We start from the raw sequence: 26,048 nt of genomic DNA on the forward strand, positions 1-26,048 counted from the left end.
TAGCACCTCTGCACCCAAGAAAGTTAAGAGTGTGCTTCTTTCTCTCTCTCCTCCTCGTTTCTTGCCACTATTCTGCCTTTTCATGACATCTGTGACGACGAGATATCTGGTCCTTCCTAGATCTTCCTGTCTTGTGCAACCCTTCACTGATAAGCAAGTGACTGCAAAGCCACTGTGATGCTGAAAATGTCTTGGGTTTTTCCCCCTCTCAGTGAAATGGAGTCTCTTCTAGGAGCCAGGAGTCTTAAACCAGAGATTCCTCTCTGCCTCCTAACATACCAACTCAACAGGACTCTGTTTCTTCGAGATGCCCACTGCTCTGCAAGATCTGGTCAGGACACCACAGCCTCTGCTACTTGCGAGCCTGCGGGAAGATGCCAGTTCCTTCCATTCTGATCAATCATTTTGGGTTGAATTAAACGAATATAGTACCACACTCTGCTCTTCACGACACTTTTTCATTAACATACCTAGAACGTCCGCTTAAATAGTCTGAGCACAAAGCTCTTGAGAGCGGTCTCTACCCCCTCCTCTCCTCACATGGGGCCCCGGGAGTGCCCGCTGGCCCTTAAGAGTGTCTCTTAGGAGCTAGCACCTAACTGGTTAAAGTGTCACCCGCAACTAGTCATGTTTTCTGGCCTCTGTACAGTGTGGGGCCGCACTGCTCAACCTGCCACGGGTGAAATGTATCAGGGATCTATGTTCTCTGGAATCTGATCTTAAGTGCTAACCTCTCATTAGCATTAAAAATGCTTCGCTTTTAATACATCCACATTAAATGCTCAGAGAAGAAGTGCTACTGAGAGAAAACATGGAAGATTTCTCTAAGGATGGACCCATGCTTTCCATTCCAGCCAGCCAATGGGCTGAGGGCCTGTTTCCAATCTCCCCTTCGTTCTTTCAGCATTAGTCCCATTAGTCCGCGACTCACGGGCAGCACAGCTGGATCCAGCAGGCGCTCACCGTTAAGACCAGAACACCTACAGCATGTAAACAAGGTGAGATGGCAAAAGATACAGATCCATAGATCCTTTCTCATGGAGAAGGGAAAGAAAAGCCTCTGAGACAATGAGCTCACACGGCCGGTGAACACACACGAGAACAAGTCAAACGTCTCAACAAGGATTTACTTTAACAAAACGCACAAGTACGCGATGCTCGAGTCTTACTAGAAAGGAGTCACTTGGATTTTTTCCTTTCCTCACACAGCACAAGCCAACGGCCAGCTAGACATTCAGACCCATTACTGAATAGAAGGGAGCAGCATCAGACACAAAATTTCAGGCCCTGGTTTTATGTGCCTTTAATACTTTTTTTCCTTTCCTCTGTGTTCACTAAGGATTAAAAAAAATTTTGTAAAGCTACTTTTCATAGCTTTTTGTTTTCCCTTTGTATTTATCATGTTTTTAATTTCTTCTCTGAAGAGGAATTCTCTGAATCTGTATCTTCCAATTCGACTCGGTGCCTTTTGAGGCCACTATGGCCATGAACAGCCCTGCTGCTGTCTGTGTCTGGGGGGTCAGTGGGGTCCTCTCTCATTCCAGCACTGGGGGTCTCACAGGCCATTTCAGACGCACAACAATCTTTGTGTAGGAGTGGCCCTGTCAGGGACAAGTTATCATGGTCAGTGTCTGAATGTCCCGGGGAAGAGCATGCCACTGCCTCCAGATCTCCAAAGTTCTGCCCATTGTTGTGTGGATGAGGGGGGCGGGGGTGTAAGCGTCCATTGTTGTGGTTGGCACAGATGGTTTCGAGGCTCCTCTCCTCATTGTCATCAGACTGGGTCCTGGGACAGCTGCCAGACCCACTGCTGAGAGTGGAGCCAGATGCCTTGGGGACAGGAGGAGAGGGCGGCTCCTCAGCCCGGCTGCTTAGGGCTTTGCTCAGGGCCTTCCCATTGAGCTTCTTGGTTTCAAAAGAGTGTTCTACAGAGCCACCATTGTTAGCATCCTGGGAGGGGTCCTCTGGTGCCTCTGCCCAAGGGTGGCTGCTGTGCTCCTGGCCTGGGCCGCTGCTGGGATTTCTAGCAGAAGTCCCTTCTTTAAAAGCATCCTTGCTGCGACTTTCAGGGGGCAGGTCCTGGTTCCTCTGGCCTGCGGTGGTGCTGAGACAGGCTTCCTTACTGGAAGAAGGGGCTGGGTTGTCCTTGTGGCTGGTTCCCGCCCTCCCTTCATCTGCCTCCCCAGACACAAGGGAGCTCTCTCCGTCTTTGTTACTGGAGTAGGAAATATAGGAGTAGCGGAGCCACTTGTACGCTTTATAAATCTTCCGTTCGACCGACTCCATGTCGGAAGTTGGCGAGGCCCGGCTGGGCTGAATCTCCAGCGTGGAAGTGCTCCGCTCAGGGGAGGAGGGCGGGGAGGAGGAGAGGTCGTCCACCTTGATCTGGGGGTAGTCACAGTTGTCCTCTCCGATGTAGGCGCTGGCGGGCTTGCTGGGGGGCGCGGGCCTCTCCTCCCGGGCCGCCTTCTGCCGGCGCCGCAGGGTATTGCGCTGCCGCGTGGCTGTTCTGCGCTCGTTGAGCTCCTCCTCGTCGTCGGAGCTGCTGGAGCTGCTGGAGCTGCTGGACTCGTCCTCAGGGCTGGGAGACCGTGGCCGCGGGAAGAGGTCTGTGTCCAGCTCCACCTCACAGGCGTTCTCTTCGGAGTCGGACTCGTTGGAGAGGGCCAGGAGGCGTTTGTCCTGGTAGCGCCGCAGAGCCGACAGGCGCTGCTGGCGAGATGCCGCGTCCTCACACGTGGGCGGTGGCGGAGGGGACGCCACTGAGTTGGCGGCGGGGACCCGCAGGGGCCCCAGGTGGAAGGCGCTGTCGGCATTCTCGTCTACTGTGGGTGGAGGGGAGCGGGGCAGCGAGGCCGAGGACTCGGAGTCGGTGTAGCCCGAGCGCTCGCTGACCCCCGCGTGCAGCTGGAGGATGGTGCTCTCGCTGAGGTCGCTGTCGGAGTCAGAGCTCCAGCCCTCGATCTCGCGGCGCACCAGGGAGTCAAAGAAGGCCATCATCCGGGGGTCTTCCTGCACGGACTGGTTGGCGTAGTCATGCGACAGGCCACTCCCACTGTTCAGCACCAGGCTGATGTACTCTTCGTGGGTATAGAGGCAGCGGGAATCATCCTCAATCCGACCGTCTAGGTCTCCCGTACATCCCGGCTGCTTGTATGGGCTCCAGATCTGCACAGAAGGCAAAAACAAAACCAAGGAGGCCTGATTGAAAGTACTCCAAAGCTGGTGGTGATAAAGAACACTGAGGCAGAGCTTCTCCAGGCCCTTCCTGTCACTTAGCCAGGACTTGCTAACCAGCTTTAAAAATACACTCTTTACCAGACTGGATTATGTGGGCCACATAGGAAAACAGAGGCTTCTAGAGTCAGGTGTTGGAAAAAGCATCGTCTAGGACATAGCATTAGCCTAGGGTCAGGAGACCTAAATCTTGTCTCGACCCAGGATAGTCACAACCATCTCCCCTACCAGCCCCCTCCCCTTTAGCTTCCTCTGGGAGTAGCCTGGAAATTACAATAACCCCCTTCATAATTGCAAAGGATAGGGGATGACTTGAAGATTGGCCAATGTGTTCAAAACTCTCAGAAGACTGAAGCTGTGCACAGACAGGTACCACTTTTCCAAAGTGAAAACAGACCCAGCAGTCAGTCCTCTGTGGTAGTTAATATTTCAGCCTATAACTCCACTTCTCCCCAACTGCAACATTTCTATTTTTAACTAATGGGAATTGCTTACTGGTGCTTGATAAGAATAGCCAACTGCCTACACTGCATTTCCCTCCTGGACATGCAGGCATTAGTTACCCAGGAAACTGGGTTCTCTTAACCAGGTTGCTGCTGACCTGCTCCCCAACTCTCTTGTTAGCTGCAGGAATAGGCAGGACACCCCCCCAAAAGACCATCACCCCACCTTAACACTCCTTCATGCTATCATCAAACACATGGGCTGGTAGCCAAAAGAATTACGCACAGCTAGGACTCAAATTCAGGTCTGCCTGACTGCAAAGACCCAACTTTACAAGCAGAATAAGTTATGCAAAAATCAAGTTCAAGTAATTAAGCTGTCACTGCAGATGAGAACAATTAGCTTCACCTGACTACCAGACTGGTCCACAGAGCAGCACACAGAAGCTCAGTTACATCAGCCGGTAGCCATGGCAACTCAGATGAAATTCCAGGCGATTCTCTTGCCTGACAGGCTGGTGTCTATCTTTAGATGGCACCCAACCCAGAAAAGAGCTCTTCATTCTCTATCCTCTATCAAGACAATGGCTTTGCTTCCCCAAAGCTATCCAAGGACAAATTCACCTCTTTTTGAGTACTTTCTTGAGGCCCCATCCTTCCCATGCTTTATTTGCAACTTCTGAGAGGTAGCAACTTTTTGGAGGATCTCCAGTTCAAAAGGGGCTGGAAAAACCTAGGTTGGCTCTCTTCATCAACTCCCAACTCAGATTCCTTTCTCCTTCAACTATTCACAGCCTACACCTCCTGGGCTGTTCTCCTCTCTCCATCTTCACCACCTGACCTGGGGGAGGTTTAAGGCAGTGGTTCTCACACTCAGGAGTGCACAGGAGTCACCTACAGAATCTTAATGGTGTTCACTCCTGAGCCCCACCCTTAAGAGATTCTGATTCATGAAGTCATCAGCAGGTACCAGGGCTCTGCAGTTTTAACAAGGGGAAGACTAACTTAAGAAACACTAGAATACAGTTAGAAAATAAGTAGCAGAAAATAAAGGATTTGCCTGAAGAGATTCTCAAATTCTTTGAGAGACCCTATGTTTTGAGCCATTTAGACAGGGCCCTCAACAACGGGCTCAAGCTACACATAACTATTTCTGCAAACAAATGTCCAAGAGAACTAAAGTTCGGTAGCTTAGAAAGGAAACTGAGGGGTCCCTTAGGACTTTGGGGTGGGATGGGAGGGTCTTATCCTATATTCCAAGGCCAGATCTCTTACTCTCCCAGTTTAAAAATGGTAAAATTTTACTAACCATGCTGTCTAATATAAAGATAAATCTCTACGTGCTTCACAGAAACACAAAATTTGTTAACAGAAGTACAAATATTAAGGGTGGTCCAAGTATGCAACAAGGCAGTTTCTAGGTTCTAATCTACCATCCAGTCCCTGCGTCTTCACTTCAGGAATGAAAATCATTAACACTGAAAGCAGCTTTTATTTGGGCCCTGGAATGTATTAAGCTGAGGTAGACTTTCATTCCTGAAGCCTGGAGTAATGGAACAAAACCGTGCATCAGGAGGCAAGAGACGTGAGTGTGGGTTCCTACTCAGCTTGGGCTGACCTCAGATAAAGCTTAGCTCCCTGATCTAAACAGTGAATTAGATGGGTCTCATCCAACCCTAAGATTCAGAGCAAAACAAAACCATTATCCCAGACAGCCAGTCTGCAGTCCTCCAGAGACTTGTGGCACCGGGCTGCAGGGACAGGCAGAACAGGTAGGAACCCCAGCCCCACAGGGCCCTGGGCAAAATGACTTCACTCTCGAGCACATCTTTTCTCATCTGTAGAAATGACAATGATGAAATGACATAACCTATACCAAACACACAAAAAAATGTGGTGCTTTCTGTTTCACTTGGCAGCTGAATTCCTCACCCAGAAAGCTTTAGACCCATCCTCAAAGAGACTTTTGAACATCAGAAGTATGGACCATCCCAATTATCTTAGTCCTCATCCTAAAAATATTTTGAAATATTTGTGAAAGTATTTATTTCTTTACACCGAAAGTCAGCAACTCAGAAGTAAAGCACCAAAAACACAACCTTCTGCCCCGACATGTTAAATGTGGATAGACAAGCCTCCTCCTGGGGCACGTTTCATAAGAAAAGGAGGAGAGGGATGAGCAGATTTCTCTCCAAGCTTTTCTGAGCTTCTCTCCAAGCTCAAGAGATTGCTGAGGGGGAAAGGTGCCCTTCAACTCTTACTCAAACATTGTCAAAATGGAAAGCAATTAAGTAGCAAGTGTTCTGATCTACACAGGTGCCCAGGATATGCCTGACATAGCAGCTCTAAGCCCTCTCCTCTTTGTACTATTATATTAAATTAGGAAATCTGGCCATTTACCAAGAAAATCTACACTGAAAGGGACCTAATTGCTATTTAAGGGTTCTCCACTCTCTCTAATATGGCTTCCAAGACCTTCTGGGCCCACCTCCTAGCCCCCTTCCTGCCTTATACCTTAGTCCTCCATTCTTGTGCTCTTCCCTGTGGCCAAACATGGTCATTTTCTGAATAGGTCCTATGCTTCACTGCTTCTGAGCAATTATTCTTAAGTATACTGCTAGAACACAGTAGGTGATCAATAACTATTTATTAATTCAACAAAATAATTAACTATCCATTGCCTCTACTTAGAATGTTCCTCATATCTTACTCCTTCCTTTTGCAGTCTTTATTCTCCAAATTCTAGCTCAAATCCTACCTGCCCAAGGTTATCACAGATGGGACAAAAAAATCTCTCCCTCCCCCAGAGCATTTCTGTTTCCATCTCTTGTGTAGCTACTGCACATTTCATTGTATTTACTTCTTGTCTTTCTTATGGGGTGACCTGCATTACCTTTTTTCGCCTTTATGTTCCCCACAAAGTCTAGCACAAAGGGCACACATAGGTATATCATACATATCACAAATATCATAGGTAAACAAATGAATATTGATCTTTTGAGGAAAAAATGTCAGCATTTGCTCTGTCTTGCCCCTCCAGGCTTAACTATAAAACAAACCCCTCTTTTGCTAAACAAGACATTCTTCTTCAGGGGACTGAAGAAGAAGCTGGTCCCAACAACTGGGATTCTTCTCTTCTGGGCTAGGACAGCAGCAGTAAAGGACAAGGGAGAAGGTGGAGTAAAGTGGAGAGAAAAAAGGTCTCGGGTTGGGCTAGATATTACGCTCTTTAAGGCATTGTTCCTCTCAGAAATGGCAAGCAGGAAAGTGACACTTATTAAAATAGTCAGAAATTATCAGGCACAGGTAATTCACAAGGAACTCCTGGATGGCAAGTCACCATAACTATCCTCACTTGACAGATGGGGACAGGCTCAAAGAACTGTCCAAGGGTACCAGCTGTACTGACTTAAGGTTTCGAATGGCTAAATGTGCCTCCTGGTGGGGAAGGATTCAGACCCCACTGGAACCTGGAAGCAGTAAGCTCCATAGTTCAGCCTGGATAACCTCCCAGAGAAAAAGCCCTTTCTTCTCTTACTCCTCTGAGAACTTGGCTGGTTTCCAAACTATGACCTTTAGGGTAAAGACTCCAGTTGACTAAACAATAATTGGGGAGACTAAGTACAGAAGCATCCCAGAGTGCACAGCCAAGCAGGAATTTCTCTTCTAAAGGAGATGCCCAAGCAGAGCTCTGAGAAACAGAATGACGTCAACAGGCCTAGCAAGGACATGCTACTGTGCCAGCCCATTAGTCATAGGCCAAAGGAGAAGAGAAGGCAATTCAAGGGACAGGGCCAATTCCATGACTGTCCAGTGAAGGACAACCGAGGTGACCACCTCCAGCAGAGGCCTCTGGCTCCCTGTTGCCTTCCCTCCAGCATGGGGAAGGTGACAGGCCACTGGGAAGAACAAAGAACAGGGCTCTATCCTGACTTTACTACTAACTGGCTGGGTAATTAACCCCAGCTGGGTAGTTTACAATTGAAATCTCATCATCTCTGAAAAGAAAAAGTCAGTAAAAATGATCTAGAAGTCTTGCTCCAGTGCTGTGGGAAAACATGCGCAATCATGAAAGTCAGCATTGATCCACAGGACCAACAAAACTTTACATAAAGGAATCTGGAATGAGAACAAATAAAAATATTGACCCATCCTCCAACATTATATTTCTGATAGCTTCGCTTGCTTCAGGTACAACTTGGCTTAATTCTATACGGAGGGAGGGAAGGAGGGAAGGAGGGAGGAAATGAAAACCACCAAATCATCGCAAACCAATTTTTACTTCTTCCCTGATACCTTCCCTCAGGTTTTCAATATTATTTTAGGAAAAAAAAAATTAGGGGTTTTAACTTTTAGGGGGGGGTTATCATCTATCCTTACTTAAAAATCAAGTTATCAGAGAGTCCTAAAGGATTCATCATTTGCCCCCCAAAATCTTCATTTTCACAGATGTGGAAAAGGGTCACTAGCAACTGGAAAGTGCGGGACAGGTAGTAGGCCACCCTCCTGTGGACACACGCCAGGCTGGGTCTCTTAGCTGCAGGCTTTAGACAAATTCCTTGGCTGGGTTAAGTTCATTCAGTCGCTGTGCAATTAATGCAAATGCTTAGCCTCGATCACAACCACATGCAGTGGGTTTTGATATGTTCTGAGACAATTTAGCTATGGTTCTGGCAGTCACTTAGTGATGTCTGTGCCATATTAGTACAGCAATTAATGCAAACTACACACCGAGTAACTGAGGGGATGGTGGCTTCCAGATGAGGTTTGGAAAGCAGAACGCATCAGATTCAAGATCAAAGGCCATTGGAAATGCAGTGGTATACAAGTGGTGTCTAGTTTCAAAGCCTAGTGACTATTTTTAAAAGTGGTGCTGAAAAGAGGGTTTTAAACCACTTTTTAATATCATTTTTAAAATATTTTATAATGTTAAAATAATTGAAAAAAATTTTAAGTAATCTTGATCCCCAACATAGGACTTAAACTCACGACCTTAAGATCAAGAGTCGCATGCTCTACTGACTGAGCCAGCCAGGTGCCCCAAAATAATTGAGAATTTTGATAGACCTTTAGTATGTTTAGGTATGAGGTCCTATATATATATTGTTCTAGTTTCTTCCAATTATGAATTGTAATAATTTGTCTAATGAACAGAAGGGGAAGGTGCCTCACCTTGATAATCTTTTCTACACCAGAAGAGCAGATCATGTAGGTGTGAGGGTTAAATCGGACCTGGTTAACAATAGACCGATGCCCTTTCAGCACCATGAAGGCTCCGTTGACCACCCTACCAATGCCACCTGGGAAGACAGAAGGAAACAAAAATCAAATGATGAAATGGATAAAAGTAATAGGTTCCAGTAATGGCACACAAACAGCTCTGAAGTGGAGCCAAGATGTTTTATTAACTATGCCACCAGCAGAATGCTTAATCTTACAGATAAAGTTGCTATGGAAAGAGGGAAGATGAAATATTCTCTCAGCATATGTGCTCTTACCAAGAGCCTTTATTTAGCCTTTAAGCATTGCCCACGCCCACCCACTGCAATTTCATTGTCAATGAAGCCACAGCCACTTAAAACATTTCTCAAGTTTTTGATCCCCAAGATAGAACCCAAGTGTTACCTTAGAAAAGGCCAGTCATGAACAGAATGAGACTGAACTACTTGGGAACAGTTAGGCATCTGAGCCAGGGACATGCAGAACCAGAAGCATACAATTACCTAAATGCACAAAAAAATCTCGGATCCATTTGCCCTTAATTGCTATGATGAAGGCTGTAAACAAACAAACATACAAAAGCCACTAGGAAAATAATGGAGAAAATCCTTCTGTTACCCTGATAGCAGGGAGTGCTAGGGATAAAGAAAGATTTGGGCCACTTTCCTGATAGGGAGAGCCCAAGTACTAAGAATCTGAATTAGAATAAGGGGCTAGAAGACAGGATGTATGGATTAAAATCAAGAGGCCACTGATAAAAAGTTACATTTTAAGGGCCATCCTATAGGCTTTCTTCTTCAGTGACTGGGAAAAGCACTAGATGCTTGGAATTTATAACACAAATGAAGATGTCATCATTTATAAACCTGGAATAATCTCTAAGGTTCGCCTTCAATGGATCACACACAGAACACATGCACCCGTGTTCTAAACAAGGTCGCTTCTGGGTAACCCTCAACAGCTCAGTACACATAGGCCAACCTGTGTCCCCAGCCAATTGGCAAAATATGATGCATTCAGACACAAACAAGTTAAATGTTCATTTATCTAAGCCGTGAATACCATCTTAGCCCCCCCCACCCCAGGAGTATGGCACCATTAGGGAACAAAGTATCAGTAGGCAGTTTCCGCTCCACCTGCCTCTACTTCACTCCCAACTCCAGCTTGTTTAAACCTTCATTCCAGACATTTCTCATCTCACTGTCTAGAGGGACAATGACTACACAACATCCCTTCTCTAAAAATAATCTGGTTCTGGAGGAGGGGACTTCTGCATTTGGCCTCCTGACACAACTCCCCTTTTGACTCATGGAAGATACTCCTCTTGACTGCCGTGTACATAAACATCTCTTTTATGACAATAGGAGCTTTCAGATCTGCCAACTTAATTAGCACTGGGTGCTTACTCTATTTGGTCAGTGACAAAAATGTTCTTTGCCTAAATTTTCCACCATATTTGCTGTTATTTTTAAAAATGTTTGTTTGTTTGTTTGTTTGTGAGAGTAAGAGAGAGTGTCATGGCGGGGGAGAGAAGCAGAGGGAGAAGGACAAGCAGACTCCATGGTGAGCACAGAGCCTGATGGGGGGCTTGATCCCATGACTCAGAGATCATGACCTGAGCTGAAATCAAGAGCTGGAAGCTTAAACTGAATGAGCCACTCCAGGAGCCCCTGACATTATTATTTGAATTATCCATAAAGCTATCCATATCCCAACCCAACATCATCAAGTTTGCTAATAAACCATGAAGGAGAATGACTAGGGCATTCTCCTTATGGAGACATAAACATAGGGCATATGTTTTCATGGATCAGGAAAGGTTAGGGGCGCCTAGGTGGTTCAGTCGGTTAAGCTTCCAGACTCTTGATTTCAGGTCAGGTCATGATCTCAGAGTTGTGAAATCAAGTCCTGCGTTGGTCTCTGCACTGCGCATGGAGACTCCTTAGGAGTCTCTCTCTCCTTCTCCCTCTGCTTCTGCCTCTCCTCCTCCCCCACCTGTGCTCTCTCACCAAAAAATAAACAAACAAACAAACAAATAAAAATAAAAGGAAAGGTTAAGCACCAAAGCAGGCTGCCGTGATGGGAAACCCTAGATAGCCTCAGTGTACTGGGTTCCCAGAGTGGAGTGGAAGGAAGGGAAGGTAACCTGAGCTTAGTCAAAATAAAAATAAATGAGAAAATAAGGAAAAGAGATCCATGGGAATCTAAAACAGCTGTTCCCATATAGGGATCTTACCCTCCTCCAAGGAGTTCCCTTGTTGCTGTTGTTTCCTATGTAAGGTTGATTCAAAAAGTAGCATTCCCGGGGCACCTGAGTGGCTCAGTCGGTTGAGCGACTACCTTCAGCTCAGGTCATGATCCTGGAGTCCTGGGATTGAGTCCTGTATCGGGCTCCCTGCTCGGTGAGGAGTCTGCTTCTCCCTCTGACCCTCCCCCTTCTCATGCTCTCTCTCTCATTCTCTCTCTCTCTCAAATAAATAAATAAAATCTTTAAGATTTTTTTTTTTTAATTTATTTGACAGACAGATCACAAGTAGGCAGAGAGGCAGGCAGAGAGAGAGGAGGAAGCAGGCTCCCCGCTGAGCAGAGAGCCCGATGTGGGGCTCGATCCCAGAATCCTGGGATCATGACCTGAGCTGAAGGCAGAGGCTTTAACCCACTGAGCCACCCAGGCGCCCCTAAATAAAATCTTTAAAAAAGAAAAAAGTCACATTCCCACTCATGGGTCCCTTCTGAATTCCGTGTTTCCAATATCCTACTCCTACCCATACCTGCACTGGGGTAGTCACTAGCAAAGAAACTTCGGGTTAAACCTAGTACAATCTCTTATTTAATCTTACTGCCTTCAATAGAAGTAATTTAAGTAACTCAGAGAATTTGATTGACTTCCTCCTAGTCAAGTAAATGGCAGAGTCAAGATTTGAACCAGTCTGTTTGCCCATAATGCCCCCAATATCCTTTCCACTGTAACAGTGGCCTTTAAGAGATGAAAGGAGTTGTACAGGGATGGAGTCTGAAGCTCATAAAATACCTGGTAATCTTTCTGGCAGTTACCATATGAGTCGGTTTTCTTTTTAAGCCCTCAACTTAAAAATGGGAAGGGGCAGATTTTATCCAGTGGTATCCAGAGCACAAGCTCCATTGTATCCCCCAGAACATTTCATCACATTGCCAACACTGAATAGTTCATGAGAGCTTTCACACCTAGAACGGGGGGTGCAGTGGCTGGACTAAAGCAGCTCTCAGTAAGTACTTGTTGAATGGCCAGTGTTTCAGGAGAGGGCGATTCTTTTTTTCTTTTCAGGATTTTTATTTATTTATTTGCCAGGGAAAGAGCTCAAGAGAGGGAGTGGCAGGCAGAGGGAGAAGCAGGCTCCCCACTGAGCAGGGAGCCCTATGCAGGACTTGATCCCAGGACCCTGAGTCATGACCTGAGCCGAAGGCAGACACCTGATCGACTGAGCCACCCAGGCATCCCGGGAGAGGGCAACTGTAGAGTAAGTACTACCCATAGGAGGACAGATGGAGGGTCTCATGTCTTAAAGAATCAACTACCATGAACCTAAAGCTTATCAACCAAACTGACCTTTCCACCAAAGCTGATTTGGAATACAACTTCAGTAACTTCTGGGCCTGAAGAATAACTGAAGGGTCTCAACATCTGTGAACTCAGACCATGGGAAAGCTTTCTATTCTCCCATACAATGTGACCTCATCTGGTTTCTCTTCATGGCAGCAAGTTTATATATTTATTTACTTTCTCTTTCAAATCATTTTAATAAGCTTGCAATGATTCAAACTGTGGAAGGAGGATTCAAACCTGCTCCCTTAAGAGGGATGCTACCATGACTGCTTCACACAAGCATGATCAAAGGCAATGATGAGACCAGATTCCCAAGAGCAAGGGTGGTAAGAAGGCTTCAAGGCTCAGTTTGAAGAGCTTAGTTTCACAAAGTCTCTGAGCGGTAGCAAAAGAGACATGAAATGTCAGGGACCCTCAGAGGGCGCGGTTACTGGGTCATGAGCACCTCGAAGCGTTTCTTGACGGTGATTCAGTGTTGAGAGTATTCGTCATCTGGGGAGAACCGAGCAGGATGAGCCGAGCAGGTCTGCTGTCCCACAGGGTCAGGCTTCTTCAGCATATAGACCCAGGCTCCCTGCTTGTTGAGATAATACTGGAGAAACACAACCACACCAACGCCAGAAGTTCCAATTCTGCCCATGGCAGCGATTTTAATACAGGTCTTTCCTCCTTCTTCCTGCCCAAAATGGTAACTAGGAAATCCACAGAGCCAAGACACTGATGGTGACAACAGGTATAGGAAGAATTATTGCTGCCATTTGTTTAAGTCATCCAAGGCTGTGTACACAGGATCCGAACAGTGAATGGGCTTCAGGGAGGCTCGAGAGTCTCTCTCCTGGTTTCTGGGTTTCAAATGACTGAATACAGCTGCTACTGTACAGTTTAGATACAATGATTATTAGAGAATAGATTTTTACCAGTCCTGGAGATTTGTATAAACCAGATTTCTTCTATCTGAAATAGCTAAAGATGCCAGTATCAGTAAAATATCAAAATAACAATAATGTTATCAAAAATAACAGCATATATGAGAACTTAGGGTCTCCTCTCTCCATTACTTAGCTAGACTGTACCCATCAACAGGAGGATCAAATTGACAAGAGTCAGGCAGGGAATATTCTTTGCTTAGAACTATGTAAGCTACAAAATGTCCCTTCAGCTGATGATTCACAGACCTGTAACCCTCAGGCAAATAATGCATTATATGTTAATTTAAAAGAAAAGTCCCTTCAGGATCATCTCTCAGACGGCGGTTAGGGGCCTGATGCAGATCAACCTCAGCCCATGGTTACTGAGCTGAGTCAAGACCTCATCACTAATAATGGACACCAATGACTGAAACAGCACATATCTGGGGAAAACCACCTCATTCATTCTTCAGCTGTCATTTGTTTATCCACTTCTGTACAATCCAACAGTCATTTCTCTCAGTCATCTGTTCTGACTGGCCCACCAAACACGTTGGCATCACTCTTTTTCTCTTTTTTTTTTACAAAGCCAAAATTCTACATCTCCATCTTTTCTTTGGTTCAGATGGGGTGCTAGGGAGGTGAAGGCTATAAATCCCCTTACCTTTTTCCTGCAAGGTCTTAGAAAAGCAGTGGACCATCTTACAAGATTCTGGTATCAGTGACTGACTCACTACCACAGGGGGATCCCAGGAAACACAAGGGAGTCAGAGAAAACACCTTACTCAGAACCCCAATAAACACCATTCTAAAACACCAAAGCCAAGTGTCCCTCCAGAGAAGACAAGGGGCTAAGTGTATAGTCCTCATTTCCCTTCCCTTTACCTATGCTCCCCTTTCTACAACATTCAGCCAGAGATTTGTCCCCTCAGGACTTTCAAGGGTCAGGACACCACTCCCATTTCTTTTCTTTTTTTTTTTTTATAAAGATTTTATTTATTTATTTGTCAGAGAGAGAGAGGGAGAGAGAGCGAGCACAGGCAGACAGAATGGCAGGCAGAGGCAGAGGGAGAAGCAGGCTCCCTGACGAGCAAGGAGCCCGATGTGGGACTCGATCCCAGGATGCTGGGATCATGACCTGAGCCGAAGGCAGCTGCTTAACCAACTGAGCCACCCAGGCGTCCCACCACTCCCATTTCTTGACAACTTCTGTTACTTCTGTTCTTTGCCAATTTTATTTGCTTTAAGAAAATCCTCTAAGAATGATGATGTTCTCAGCTCAAGAAGTAAAAGCAGCCAGGTCAAGATTTCTTGATGCTTTAGTCTAAGGCCAGTACTCTGTTACTCAGGAATGCAAATTTATCTCCTGCCATCTTAATTTCTTGTCTTCCATCAGCCCCTTCCAATCATCTGGTCCCTGCTCCAGGTCCCTTACTACCACTTTCACACTTCACCCTCCCTAATCTCAGTGTTATCCACCATTTCCCCATCCCATTCTCAGAGGGGTGTTTGTCCTACCCATTAATTAATGGAAGGGGGGAAAAAAAACCCCAAAAACTCTGACAGCAAAATTAATACTGGTATTTTATCCAGTTGATTGATTTGGGACTGATTTGGGATTTATTTTATAACAAAATACTTAACATGTCCTGTTCTATAGCCCCAACTGCCATTGAGGACCTCTTCCCAGTAAGATTGATAAGTTGCTCTTAGATTTCTGTTTGTTTTTTTTTTAAGTTTTAACTTTTTTTTAGTAATCTCTACATGCGGCTCAAACTCATGAACCTGGGATCAAGAGTTGCATGCTCTTCTGACTGACCCAGCAGATGCCCCCTAGAACATTGTTAATGGTAGTATTTAAAAAACAAACATACAAACAACCCTTACACTCCTGGGTGGCTCAGGTCATGATCTCAGGGTCCTGGGATTGAGCCCCAGTTAGGTTCCCTGCTCAGTGGGGAGCTTGCTTCTCCCTCTCCTCCCAGCTCATGCTCTCTCCATCTCTCTCTCTCAAATAAATAAATAAAATTTTAAAAAAGAAAAGAAAAGAAACCCTCAATACTCAGATAAAAATGACAGATTATGGTAAAGGAAATGCTTTTAGCATTTCATGGGCGAATCCTATCTGGTGGGCTCTCGGTTGGAATATCAAACAAAATTATGCAGAATGTATTAATAGGGCAAGATAATGAGCAAATACATAAAAGAGTGGTACCACTTTATAGGGGGAGGGGTGCAGAGAAGTTGAAAAAGGTGGCAGTGGTTACTCAAATAATAAAATGGAAATCAAATCTCTGTAATTACACAGTCCTTCCCTAATCTCGGTGATACCAAAGAATCCAATGGTTTAATTCAGTCCTCATTCTACTTATGTGATCTATCAGCAATATCTGATATAGTTGCCTCCCCTCTCTTCACTGCCTTCCTAGGACCACCTTCTCATGGTTTTTCTCTTATGTAATTGGTCACTCCTTCTTGCTTTCCTTTTCGGCTGCTCTCCCCGACTCAGTAACACTGGAATGCCTTAGAGCTCAGTCATTGCTTCCCTTCTCTTGACTAGCTATACTTACTTGTTTGCTGATGTCATCCAGTCTTGTGGCTTTAAACACTACTTATATGCAAACAAAACTCAAATTTTTATCTCTAGTTCAGAACTTCTCTTGAACTCTCGAATTTCATACCTCTATTATCCAAACTGTTCAACATCCATCTCCACCTGGATGTTTAAGAGACATCTCAAACTCTACCTGCTCCTCCTCTCCCCCAGTCCAATCTATCAGGAAATCATGATCAGGATTTACCTTCAAAAAACATCTAGACTGAAACCTCTATTACCTTGATTTAAGCCACCACCACCATCACTCACCTGTATCATGGGGGACTCCTACTAGTTCTCCTCATTCCTATCCTTGGCAGCCCCACGCCCACCATCTATCCTCAACTCCACAGCCAGAGTGATACTGTTAAAATAAGTTAGATCATGTCACTCCTCTGCTCAGAATTCTCTAATGGGTCTTCTGTTTCACCCACAGTAACAGCCTAATGGGACACCCTTTATGCCCTACTTAACCCTATTATTCCCCTCTCTCTTACTCTACCTCAAAACACACTGTTTTCCATGTTATTTCTCAAACACATGAGGCACATTCTCACTTCAGAACTTTGCACTGGTTTGACCTAAAATGTTCTTCCCCCAGATTTCTGCATGGCTAACTCCCTCACCACTTTGAGGTTTTGCTCAAATGTGATCTTCTCAAAGAGGTCTATACTGAACATCCTACCTAAAAAGCTGCATTTCCCTGACCCCCCAATACCACTTCCATACCCCCTTATTCCACTCTATGTTATCCTTTTCCTTAGCATTTCTAACCTGTTAAACATAATATAATTTATTGTGTTTATTGTTTATTGTAAGCTTCTCTTGGTAGAACATAAGCTCGATGATGGCAGGGGTCTTCTGCTATACAATCAAGCCTTGAACAGTGCCTAGCATGGACTAGGTTTTCAATAAATGTTTGACAAGTGAATGAAAAGATATGAGTGTATTTGACTGCAGAATATAGGTATACCGGATAAAATTCAATCTCCATTAGTGTCCCCATCATCCAATGTGTGAGGTATCCAAGTGTTTCTCCATCTTCCTTCTGTCAAATTTGGATATTTTTTTACGGCATTTTTACTATAGTAAGAGCAGAGAAATAAAGGGGCTAAAATCCTACCTATCCATCATGGTCCTCTGGAATGCTGTTTCCATGAAAACTTTACTGATCCCCAAAATCTCTTCAAGCCTCCCTTCATTATCTTTTTCTATGGGCCCTGGAACCCACTTTTAAATTCATCATGTGCACACACACATCCCCTTTTCTCATCTTTCTTAGACTAGAAGTTCTTTGAGGGCAAGAAAATATTTATTCTTTCAGTCACCCATAGGGTTTTGCATAATGTCTTTTTTTTTTTTAAAGATTTTATTTATTTATTTGACAGAGATCGTAAGTAGGCAGAGAGGCAGGCAGGGCGGGGGGGAAGCAGACTCCCCATTGAGCAGAGAGCCCAATGCGGGGCTCGATCCCAGGACCCTGAGATCATGACCTGAGCCACAGGCAGAGGCTTAACCACTGAGCCACCCAGGCACATCGGGTTTTGCATATTGTCTTATGTTAGGATACTCAGTAAGTGAACAGACTGAAGTAAGTCCCCTTATCATTTTCTCTGGAGCAAGGCTTGAAAGAGAAGGCTAAAGCTATTATCTACCAAACTGAGGTTTGGCAGGTACCTTTTGAGGCAATTAATCTATTTCATTCCTGATACCACTGGTAGAATTAAGAGGTTCCTGTTCTGAGGGGCAAGGGACTACTTCTTTACCTTGCTATGTCTAAAAGAGTTGTCCAAATAACCTGAGTAATTCCGAAAGGCCTGAGTGAACATCCCCTGTGTCTCTAAGTTTCAAACAACAAGAATTAAATCAGAGTAGGGAGGGGTGCTTGGGTGGCTCAGTCGGTTAAGTGTCTACCTTTGGCTCAGGGGATCAAGTCCCCATATCAGGCTTCCTGCTCAGGGGGGAGCTTGCTTCTCCCTCTCCCTCTGCCACTCCGCCTACTTATGGTCTCTTTCTCTGTGTCAAATAAATAAATAAAAGTCTTTAAAAAAAAAGAATTAAATCAGGGTAGTGACAATACAGAGAGTGGTGGCTGCCTCCTAGGGAATCACATAACTACCTAAGACTTAAAGAGAAAAAAAAAAAGTCAGATGGGGACAGCCAATGCTCAGTTAAAGCTCAAAGAGCTCCACAGACAGCAGTGCTTAACTGCACAAAAAGTCAATTATACTAGTTCTTCTTTGATCATCTGTATATCACATGTGTTTACAACCAACTACTTGTGACCAATTAAAAACAGTTGTTCTTCCAGGCATAAGGGAGGGGGGGAAAAAGGCAAATGCCCAGGCCTAACCCACGGAGAGTGAAGACAGGTCTAGAAAAAGGAGGTGAGACAGAGCACACACACATGTGCAGGCCCGTGAAAATGCATTTACAGCTGTTTCCATTGGCCTGCTGGCAGTGGGGGTGGCTGCAGTGACTGGGCAGTGAAACTGCACGTTTTCCCCTCTGTTCAGGGAAAAATCTGTCACAGAACCTTCCCCCTCTTCAACTACCAATGAATCAAGAGCAGCCTTGATGCAACAACTCAACCAGCCATTCCTAAGAGAGAGAAAGACAATGTCTTGGACTCTAAGGAGTTTTTCAAAGAAGAGTCCAAGGGAGAAAGCTTTCTTCTGGAGGAGTAACAGTCATGGCAGAGCAGCTGCTAAACACCCTCACCAGCACCCTCAGGAGGTGGATGTTATTACTCTGGCTGTACTGTTGATAGCGCTAATGTTCTTGTCTTACAGATAAAGAAATAAGTTTGGCAAGATTAAATAATTTTTCCAAAGCAGAAACTAGACGAATGGATCAGGAATTTAAATGCAGGCCTACCAACTCTATTACATTATGTTTCTTTCCATAAATAGGAAGGTCTTCACATAGAAGCAGATCTCAAGGGAAAAAAGTCTTATCCATAAAAACCCTAAAGCCCTTTCCAACAAGAATTAGGGGAAAGGGAAGAAGAAGATAATATGAAGATTTTCCAGAGACACCCACCTCCTCCACATGTTGCCAAATTCATTACTTCCATACCTAAGTTACTAGGGAGCAAATGCTTTGTAAATTACGGATCTGTGGACGATGATCCTACTCTACATGGCAGTAACAATGTCTTACATTTGAAAACACACATTTTTCAGAAAGCTCCCGAGACTGTTAAATCATTTCGTGATATGAGGCCTTGGGAGGGGAAGAGTTTTTACAGCAGAAACTAAAGCTCAGACAATTGCTGTTACATAACTTGCCTAGAATCACTCCATCAGCTAGTTAGTGGCAGCATTGGACTGGAATCCAGGTATGATTTTGAGCCTAATGCTCTTTCCAATATACCACACTGGCTCTATACATAATTGCTGGTCTGTTTATTTTATCTTCAGAATCACCACATTAAAACAGATGCTCTTCCTACATACTTGAGAGGTGTAAAACATTCCGATGGGCTTTTTCTTTGCCACAGCCAAATTCCCAGTTCTAGTCCTTTAATTTTTGGAGAGGTTTTTAGAAAATGAGTTATTATTTGACATCAACTGAAAAACTGAGCCTAACCTTGCCAGGTAGGAAGTTTTATGGTGGTTATTAGGTCTCACATCTCAAAATGATTTCCTGGGGCGCCTGGGTGGCTCAGTGTGTTAAGCCTCTGCCTTCGGCTTGGGTCATGACCTCAGGGTCCTAGGATAGAGCCCTGCATCCGGCTCTCTGCTCAGCAGGGAGCCTGCTCCCGCCCCACCCTCTCTGCCTGCCTCTCTGCCTACTTGTGATCTCCCTCTGTCAAATAAATAAAATCTTTAAAAAAATGATTTCCTTAGCCTACTCTGAAGCCCTATGCAATTACTTAAGAGATTTGTTAAGTTTATACTGTTTATATAATAAATACATTTCATCTCTTTGGAGTTTGGAACTGTAACTCCCCAGTGACTTTCTGTCTTTCTGAACAGGAGAGTAGAGAAAAAAAGAATGTCCTTGCTTTTGGCTAATGCTCAGGACTGCTCTCCATCTAGTTTTCTTAGCATCTGGTATGCACTGTGAAGCACACAGCCGGTCTGCAATAAATGCTGATGGCCCGTCGGACTTAAGGCATAGAACAGCAAGGCTGCTTCCCCATATTAGCTTGCCTTAGTATCTTCTGTTCAACTAGCATGCAGGCATGCACTGAGAGAGCGAACTCAGCCTCGTCCCATATTTTGATTAAATCAAAGAGGAGATAGATTAGAGTAGGGATTTCCCCACAGACTTTTTGTCATCTAAGCATTCAAAGCTAGAACCCAAGGGCCACATCTAGTCCTCATATGTCTGGCTTGCCAAACATTGCTGAGTATTTTTAAAATTATGAATTGTCAACATTTAAAATATAGAGACGTTACATATAAAAATGAGAGGTGCTGGGGCGCCTGGGTGGCTCAGTGGGTTAAAGCCTCTGCTTTCGGCTCAGGTCATGATCCCAGGGTCCTGGGATTGAGCCCCGCATCGGGCTCTCTGCTTGGCAGGGAGCCTGCTTCCTCCTCTCTCTCTCTCTGCCTGCCTCTCTGCCTACTTGTAACCTCTGTCTGTCAAATAAAATAAATAAAATCTTTAAAAAAAAAAAAAAAAATGAGAGGTGCTAAGTATCCCTGAAGCCAGGCTTAAGTTAAGGGTAGGGCCAGAACCAGGAGGAATTAAAAGCCTGTATAAAGAGCAGTTACATCATTATACTCCTCCTCTGAGCACATATGGCCAGGAAGCTCCCCATTCCCCACACAGGCAGAGACCTAGGGGTTGCAAGCTGAAGCTGACCTAAAGAGGTTTTGGACTGAAGACACCAGGTGCAGTGGAGGGTGGGATTAAGCAAAAATCTGTGCATAGACCTATGAGATTCACAGCTCTATTCCCTTATTTGGCTCTTAGAGTCATGGCTCAAATGCCAGGCAAATATCCTGCAGATCCTAGATCAAAGATTCCCTTCTGGAAAGGTAGCTGATTTCAAGAGTAGAAAGGCAACAGAGAATGTCCAAAACTGAAAATTCAAAGATAGCATGAATTACAGGAAGAGAAAGGAACTGCTGCATTTTTAAAAAGTAAGTTTTGTAATATCTTAATTTGATGTAAAATTATGTACCTGTATTATTTTGATAACAAGAAGTATTTAATTATAAAAACAGTGAAAGTTATAGAAAAAGATAAAAAGAACAGAAAGAAAAAGGAAAGCTATACTAACAAAGGAAAAGAATGTGGGTGGGTCGTCCAAAGAGTGGCAGGAAGGTTGAATTCCCCAAATGAGCCAAGGTTTATGAAAAATAATCACAAAAGGTGCTTAGTTACATGCACAACAAGATGACGATCAAAGAGACAGACTTACTGTGATAACCTGATGATGTAATGTTGAATGGTAATAAAGAGAAAACAAACCCCTCAATTACAAGTTAGTGAATCCAACAAGAAAGACAAGCAATCATAAGGTCCTGTTCTTTGTCTTGTGTACAGAGAAATCCAAGCATCAAATAAAGAATGGGGATCCAGGACCAACGACAGCCCACGTAGACACCATGGGGGCCCCTAGCCAACTCTAAGTATGAGCAGATCATGGGTTCTGTGACCTCCAAAAACAGTTTATGTGATATTGAGTGTACTTCCTGAAACACCCTGCAGCACACTTAATATCAAGGAGCCAAGATTTTCCTCTGGTCTAGCCAGGCTACATCTGCTTTGCTTATTTAGTTAATCCTTAAACAAAGGTAGAACAAATCCGGAGGAGAGAAATCAGTACGGTAAAGAAACATTATAAAATCATTTCTTGGGGCACCTGGGTGGCTCAGTGGGTTAAGCCTCTGTCTTCAGCTCAGGTCATGATCTCAGGGTCCTGGGATCGAGCTCAGCAGGGAGCCTGCTTCCCCGCCCTCCTCTCTGCCTGCCTCTCTGCCTATTTGTGATCTCTGTCAAATGAATAAATAAAATATTTTTAAAAAATAATTTCTTTGAGGAAATGCAAAACTGAACATCGGGGCAGGGGTGGGTGGAGAATGCTATCTCTGGAGAGATCTAGAAGAGGACATGAGAGCTACCTTCAAATGAGCAAAAGGCTACGAAGAGGAAGAGAGGCCATTCTCAGTAAGATAGCACTCAACTCCCAGGAAACAGAGTAAGACTTACGAAGAACTTTCTAATCGCTGGAGTTACCCTGGAGCAACAAGCACTTTATTATGGTGGACATCCTGGCATAGATTTAAGTCACTCCTCAATAAAAGCGTACTTTACACTTGTAAGTTGTAACTCAAGAAAAAAATTATTGTTGGGGTGGGTACGCAAACAGAAAATTTTATAGTCAAATACCCCTGTAGTATCCCTGAAATGAATGCCAGGATGACTTGTTTTCATGTTTAGTTGAGAAAATGGTATTTTTATTGTGATTTATTCTTTGACCCACACTTATTTCCAATTTTTTCCATCATTGAGAAATTAAAAAGATACAGAAAATAGCACAAGAAGTGGAGCTTAATAAAGTTTTTTAAGGTGAACACTATTATAACTGACATCCAAGTCAAAAAATGGCATTTTTTCTGGCCATTTTCATGCCTCATGTGCCTCATTTCAGTTACAACCCTTTTCCTCCCATGAAATCAGATATTACCTGATCTTTATATTAATCACCTCTCTGCATTTTTAATAATTTTATTCATCCAAGTGTGCATTTCTAAATAGTTTTATCTGGTTTTTGTTTTAATATGTCATTTACGTTTCTTATACAATAGGCTTCCTCCTGTCCATCCTTTCCTTTTTTCAGTAGGATGTATTTATTAGAGAAAATGGGCCCTTTGACCTAACGTTTCTGAACTCTGGATTGTGTGGACTGTAAGCTCACAATGTAGTACAATATGTTCCTCTGTCCTCTGTGCTTCCTGCAAACTGAAAGCTGGATCCTGAGGTTTTATTCAGAGTTGTTCTATTTGGCAAGGTAGTATTGTGTTCTTTTTATCAGAAGGCACATAATGTCTATTAAGAAATGCACATTTCTGGGACACCTGGGTGGCTCAGTTGGTTGGACGACTGCCTTGGGCTCAGGTCATGATCCCGGAGTCCAGGGATCGAGTCCCACATCGGGCTCCCAGCTCCATGGGAAGTCTGCTTCTCCCTCTGACCTTCTCCTTGCTCATGCTCTCTCTCACTGTCTCTCGCTCAAATAAATAAATAAAATCTTTAAAAAAAAAAAAAAAAAAAGAAATGCACATTTCTTATTAAGATGTTGCACACCTGTCACTCCTCGGTATTTAGATGCATTAATTCACTGAGGGCTGTGAAGCAATTGCATTAAAATTCTGTAATTTCTTTTTTAAAAGTGTATTTATTAAACCTACATTTTTGGTAGATATTTTCCCTGGATACAGAATTTTAGGTTGGCAGGTTTTAATTCTCTAAGCACCTGAGAGATATCGTTCTATTATATTCTGGCTTCCATAATTTGGCCATCACTCTTACTGTTGCTCATTTACAGGTAATCTGTATATTTTCTCAGGCTGCTTTTGGGCTTTTTCTCATTATCTTTTGTCTCTAATAGTCTGACGTATGATGTGCCTAAGTGTATTGTATTTATCCTGTTTGTGGTTACTGAGTTTCTTGAATCTGAGAATTAGTCTATTTCATTTGTTTTAGAAAATTCTTCTAGCTATTGTCTCTTCACGTATTGCTTCTGCTTCGTTTTTTCTCTCTTATCCTCCTGGGACTTCAATTTCATCTATGCTGAATCATCTGTGCTCCTCTTGTCTCTTACACTGTGCTCTTTCTGTTCTCTGTTCCCGTTGTCCTTTGATAGCTTTTATTAACCTGCCTTTTATTCACCAAGCCTGTCCACTCACTGTAGGTTAAACCCACCCAATAAAGTCTTAGTTTTAGATATAGTTTTCAGTTTTATAATGTCTATGTGATTTTCTAAATAGATTACAATTCTCCACTGAAATTCTCCATCTTTTTTTCTATTTTGTTTGTTTATAACATTTTTTTTTTTTAGATTTTATTTATTTATCTGTCAGAGAGAGAGAGGGAGAGAGAGCGAGCACAGGCAGACAGAATGGCAGGCAGAGGCAGAGGGAGAAGCAGGCTCCCTGATGAGCAAGGAGCCCGATGTGGGACTCGATCCCAGGACGCTGGGATCACGACCTAAGCCGAAGGCAGCTGCTTAACCAACTGAGCCACCCAGGCGTCCCTGTTTATAACATTTGAAGTCCTTACTTGTTAATGTCAATATATGGATAATATTGCGGATGGCTCCTATTGATTATTTTTTCACTCTTGATTACTAGACACATTTTCATGCCTCATTATTTGTTATCATATGCTAGACATGGAGTATAAAAAAACCATAGAGACTGCTATGGACTAAATTATCTTCCCCAAAACATATGCTGAAGCCCTAAATCCTAATGTGACTGTATTTGGAGACAGGGCCTTTAAGGAAGTAATTAAGGTTAAATGAAGTTATAATCCAATGAGACTGGTATCCTCCTAAGAAGAAGGGACACCAGTGATGTGTGTGCACAGAGAAAAGGTCATGTGAGCACATAGTGAGAAGGTGGTCATTTGCAAGCCAAGGAGAAAGGCCTCAGGAGAAATCAAACCTGCCAGCACCTTTCTCTTGGACTTCTAAGCTCCAGAACTGTGAAAAGATATATTTTTGTGGTTTAAGTCGCCCATTTTGTGGGATTTTGTTATCGCAGCCCTAGCAGACTAACACAGACCAAAGCTGATTTCCTCCCTATGGCTTTCCCCATTCTACTCTTGAGAAAATAAAGTAAGGGCTTGATCATCCTCAATCTAATCGGGAGGAACTAGTTCAGTGCTGGGTTGCTTCTTTAGGAAGAATACATCTACTTCTGGCTTCAGATATCTCAAGTCAAGACCTAGAGTGTTCTTGTTGCAGGTGCCTTTCTCTAACTGGGGTCGCGTCCTAAGCACCAGGAGATTACAGGATAGTTCACTCATCCTTCCTGGTCCAGCCCATCCTTGAGTATAAGCCTTTTGGGCTTCCTTTTTTTTTTTTTTTTTTTTTTTTTAAAATTAATCTCTATGTCCAATGTGGGGCTTGAACTCACAACCCTAAGATCAAGAGCTGCAGCTCTACAGACTGAGCCAGCCAGGCGTCCCACCTCTTGGGCTTTTAACGGAGAGTCTGGCAAGTCTCAGTTGTCCTCTGCTCTGAATGTTCTGTCCCTTAGAGATTTTAAGCTTAGCTCTTTATCCTCCTTTCCCCAGCACACTCTGGCAAAAGCTCCATAGAGCAGGCCCCTCCCAAGGTGGGGTGGGGGGGTGGGCAGTGCTTTGTCTCCAGAACACTGTGTTAAGGTGGGACCCACCTGCGTTCCGCCTCTCCGGGCCAGTCCCACAGTTCCCAGGACAACCCTAGCACTCAGCAAGTGTCCTACAGGGAAGATTGGCTATGGGATTGGAGCACCTCTAGATTCTGTCATATCAACCCACGTGACCAGTGCAAATTCTGATATCATCTGTGGTGGCCCAATCTGTAGACTCTGTGCACACGCCCCAGGACAGACGAGGGTCAGCACCTGTGGGTGGGCTAGAAGGGCTCTGCCTTCTTCAGAACTTGAGTGTTTCTAGCATACTTTGTTGCCACAGACACTTTTATGGCTTTTGTGACTGTTGTAGTTACTGTGCGGTGGGAGCCACCACTGCATACTCTGTGGGATCTGAAGCCCTACAGCCCTAAAATTTTTTTTAAATTTAAAAAAAATTTTTTTTAAAGATTTTATTTATTTGACACAGAGAGTGATCAAAAGTAGGCAGAGAGGCAGAGAGAGAGGGAGAAGCAGGCTCCCCGCCGAGCAGAGAGCCTGATGTGGGCCTCGATCCCAAGACCCTCAGATCATGACCTGAGCTGAAGACAAAGACTTCAGAGAGAGAGAGATTTATTTATTTGGCAGAAAGAGAGAGAGATCACAAGTAGGCAGATAGGAGGGCAGAGAGGTGGGGAGGCAGGTTCCCTGAGGAGCAGAGAGCCTGATGTGGGGCGTGATCCCAGGACCCTGAGATCATGA

At 44.2% G+C, this 26,048-nt stretch overlaps 1 protein-coding gene and 1 pseudogene across 4 annotated transcripts in view; both read right to left on the reverse strand.

Annotated features, from left to right (window-relative positions):
• Positions 1-1,109: 1,109 nt before the first annotated feature.
• Positions 1,110-26,048, reverse strand: part of LOC111148500 (DDB1 and CUL4 associated factor 5) — a 99,878-nt gene continuing 74,939 nt past the window's right edge. For all 4 annotated transcript variants that reach the window (XM_022505101.1, XM_022505099.1, XM_022505102.1 and 1 more), the window contains exons 8-9: positions 8,853-8,980; positions 1,110-3,168 (exon numbers count right to left, since the gene is read on the reverse strand). In XM_022505101.1, the coding sequence (XP_022360809.1) occupies positions 1,399-3,168; positions 8,853-8,980 (1,898 nt within the window). In that variant the 3' untranslated portion in view covers positions 1,110-1,398. The remainder of the gene's footprint in view (positions 3,169-8,852; positions 8,981-26,048) is intronic.
• Positions 12,848-13,341, reverse strand: LOC111148530 (annotated as a pseudogene).

Source organism: Enhydra lutris, unplaced genomic scaffold (genome assembly GCF_002288905.1).
Source record: "Enhydra lutris kenyoni isolate GAN:26980312 unplaced genomic scaffold, ASM228890v2 scaffoldscaffold20, whole genome shotgun sequence".
Classification (NCBI taxonomy): domain Eukaryota; kingdom Metazoa; phylum Chordata; class Mammalia; order Carnivora; family Mustelidae; genus Enhydra; species Enhydra lutris.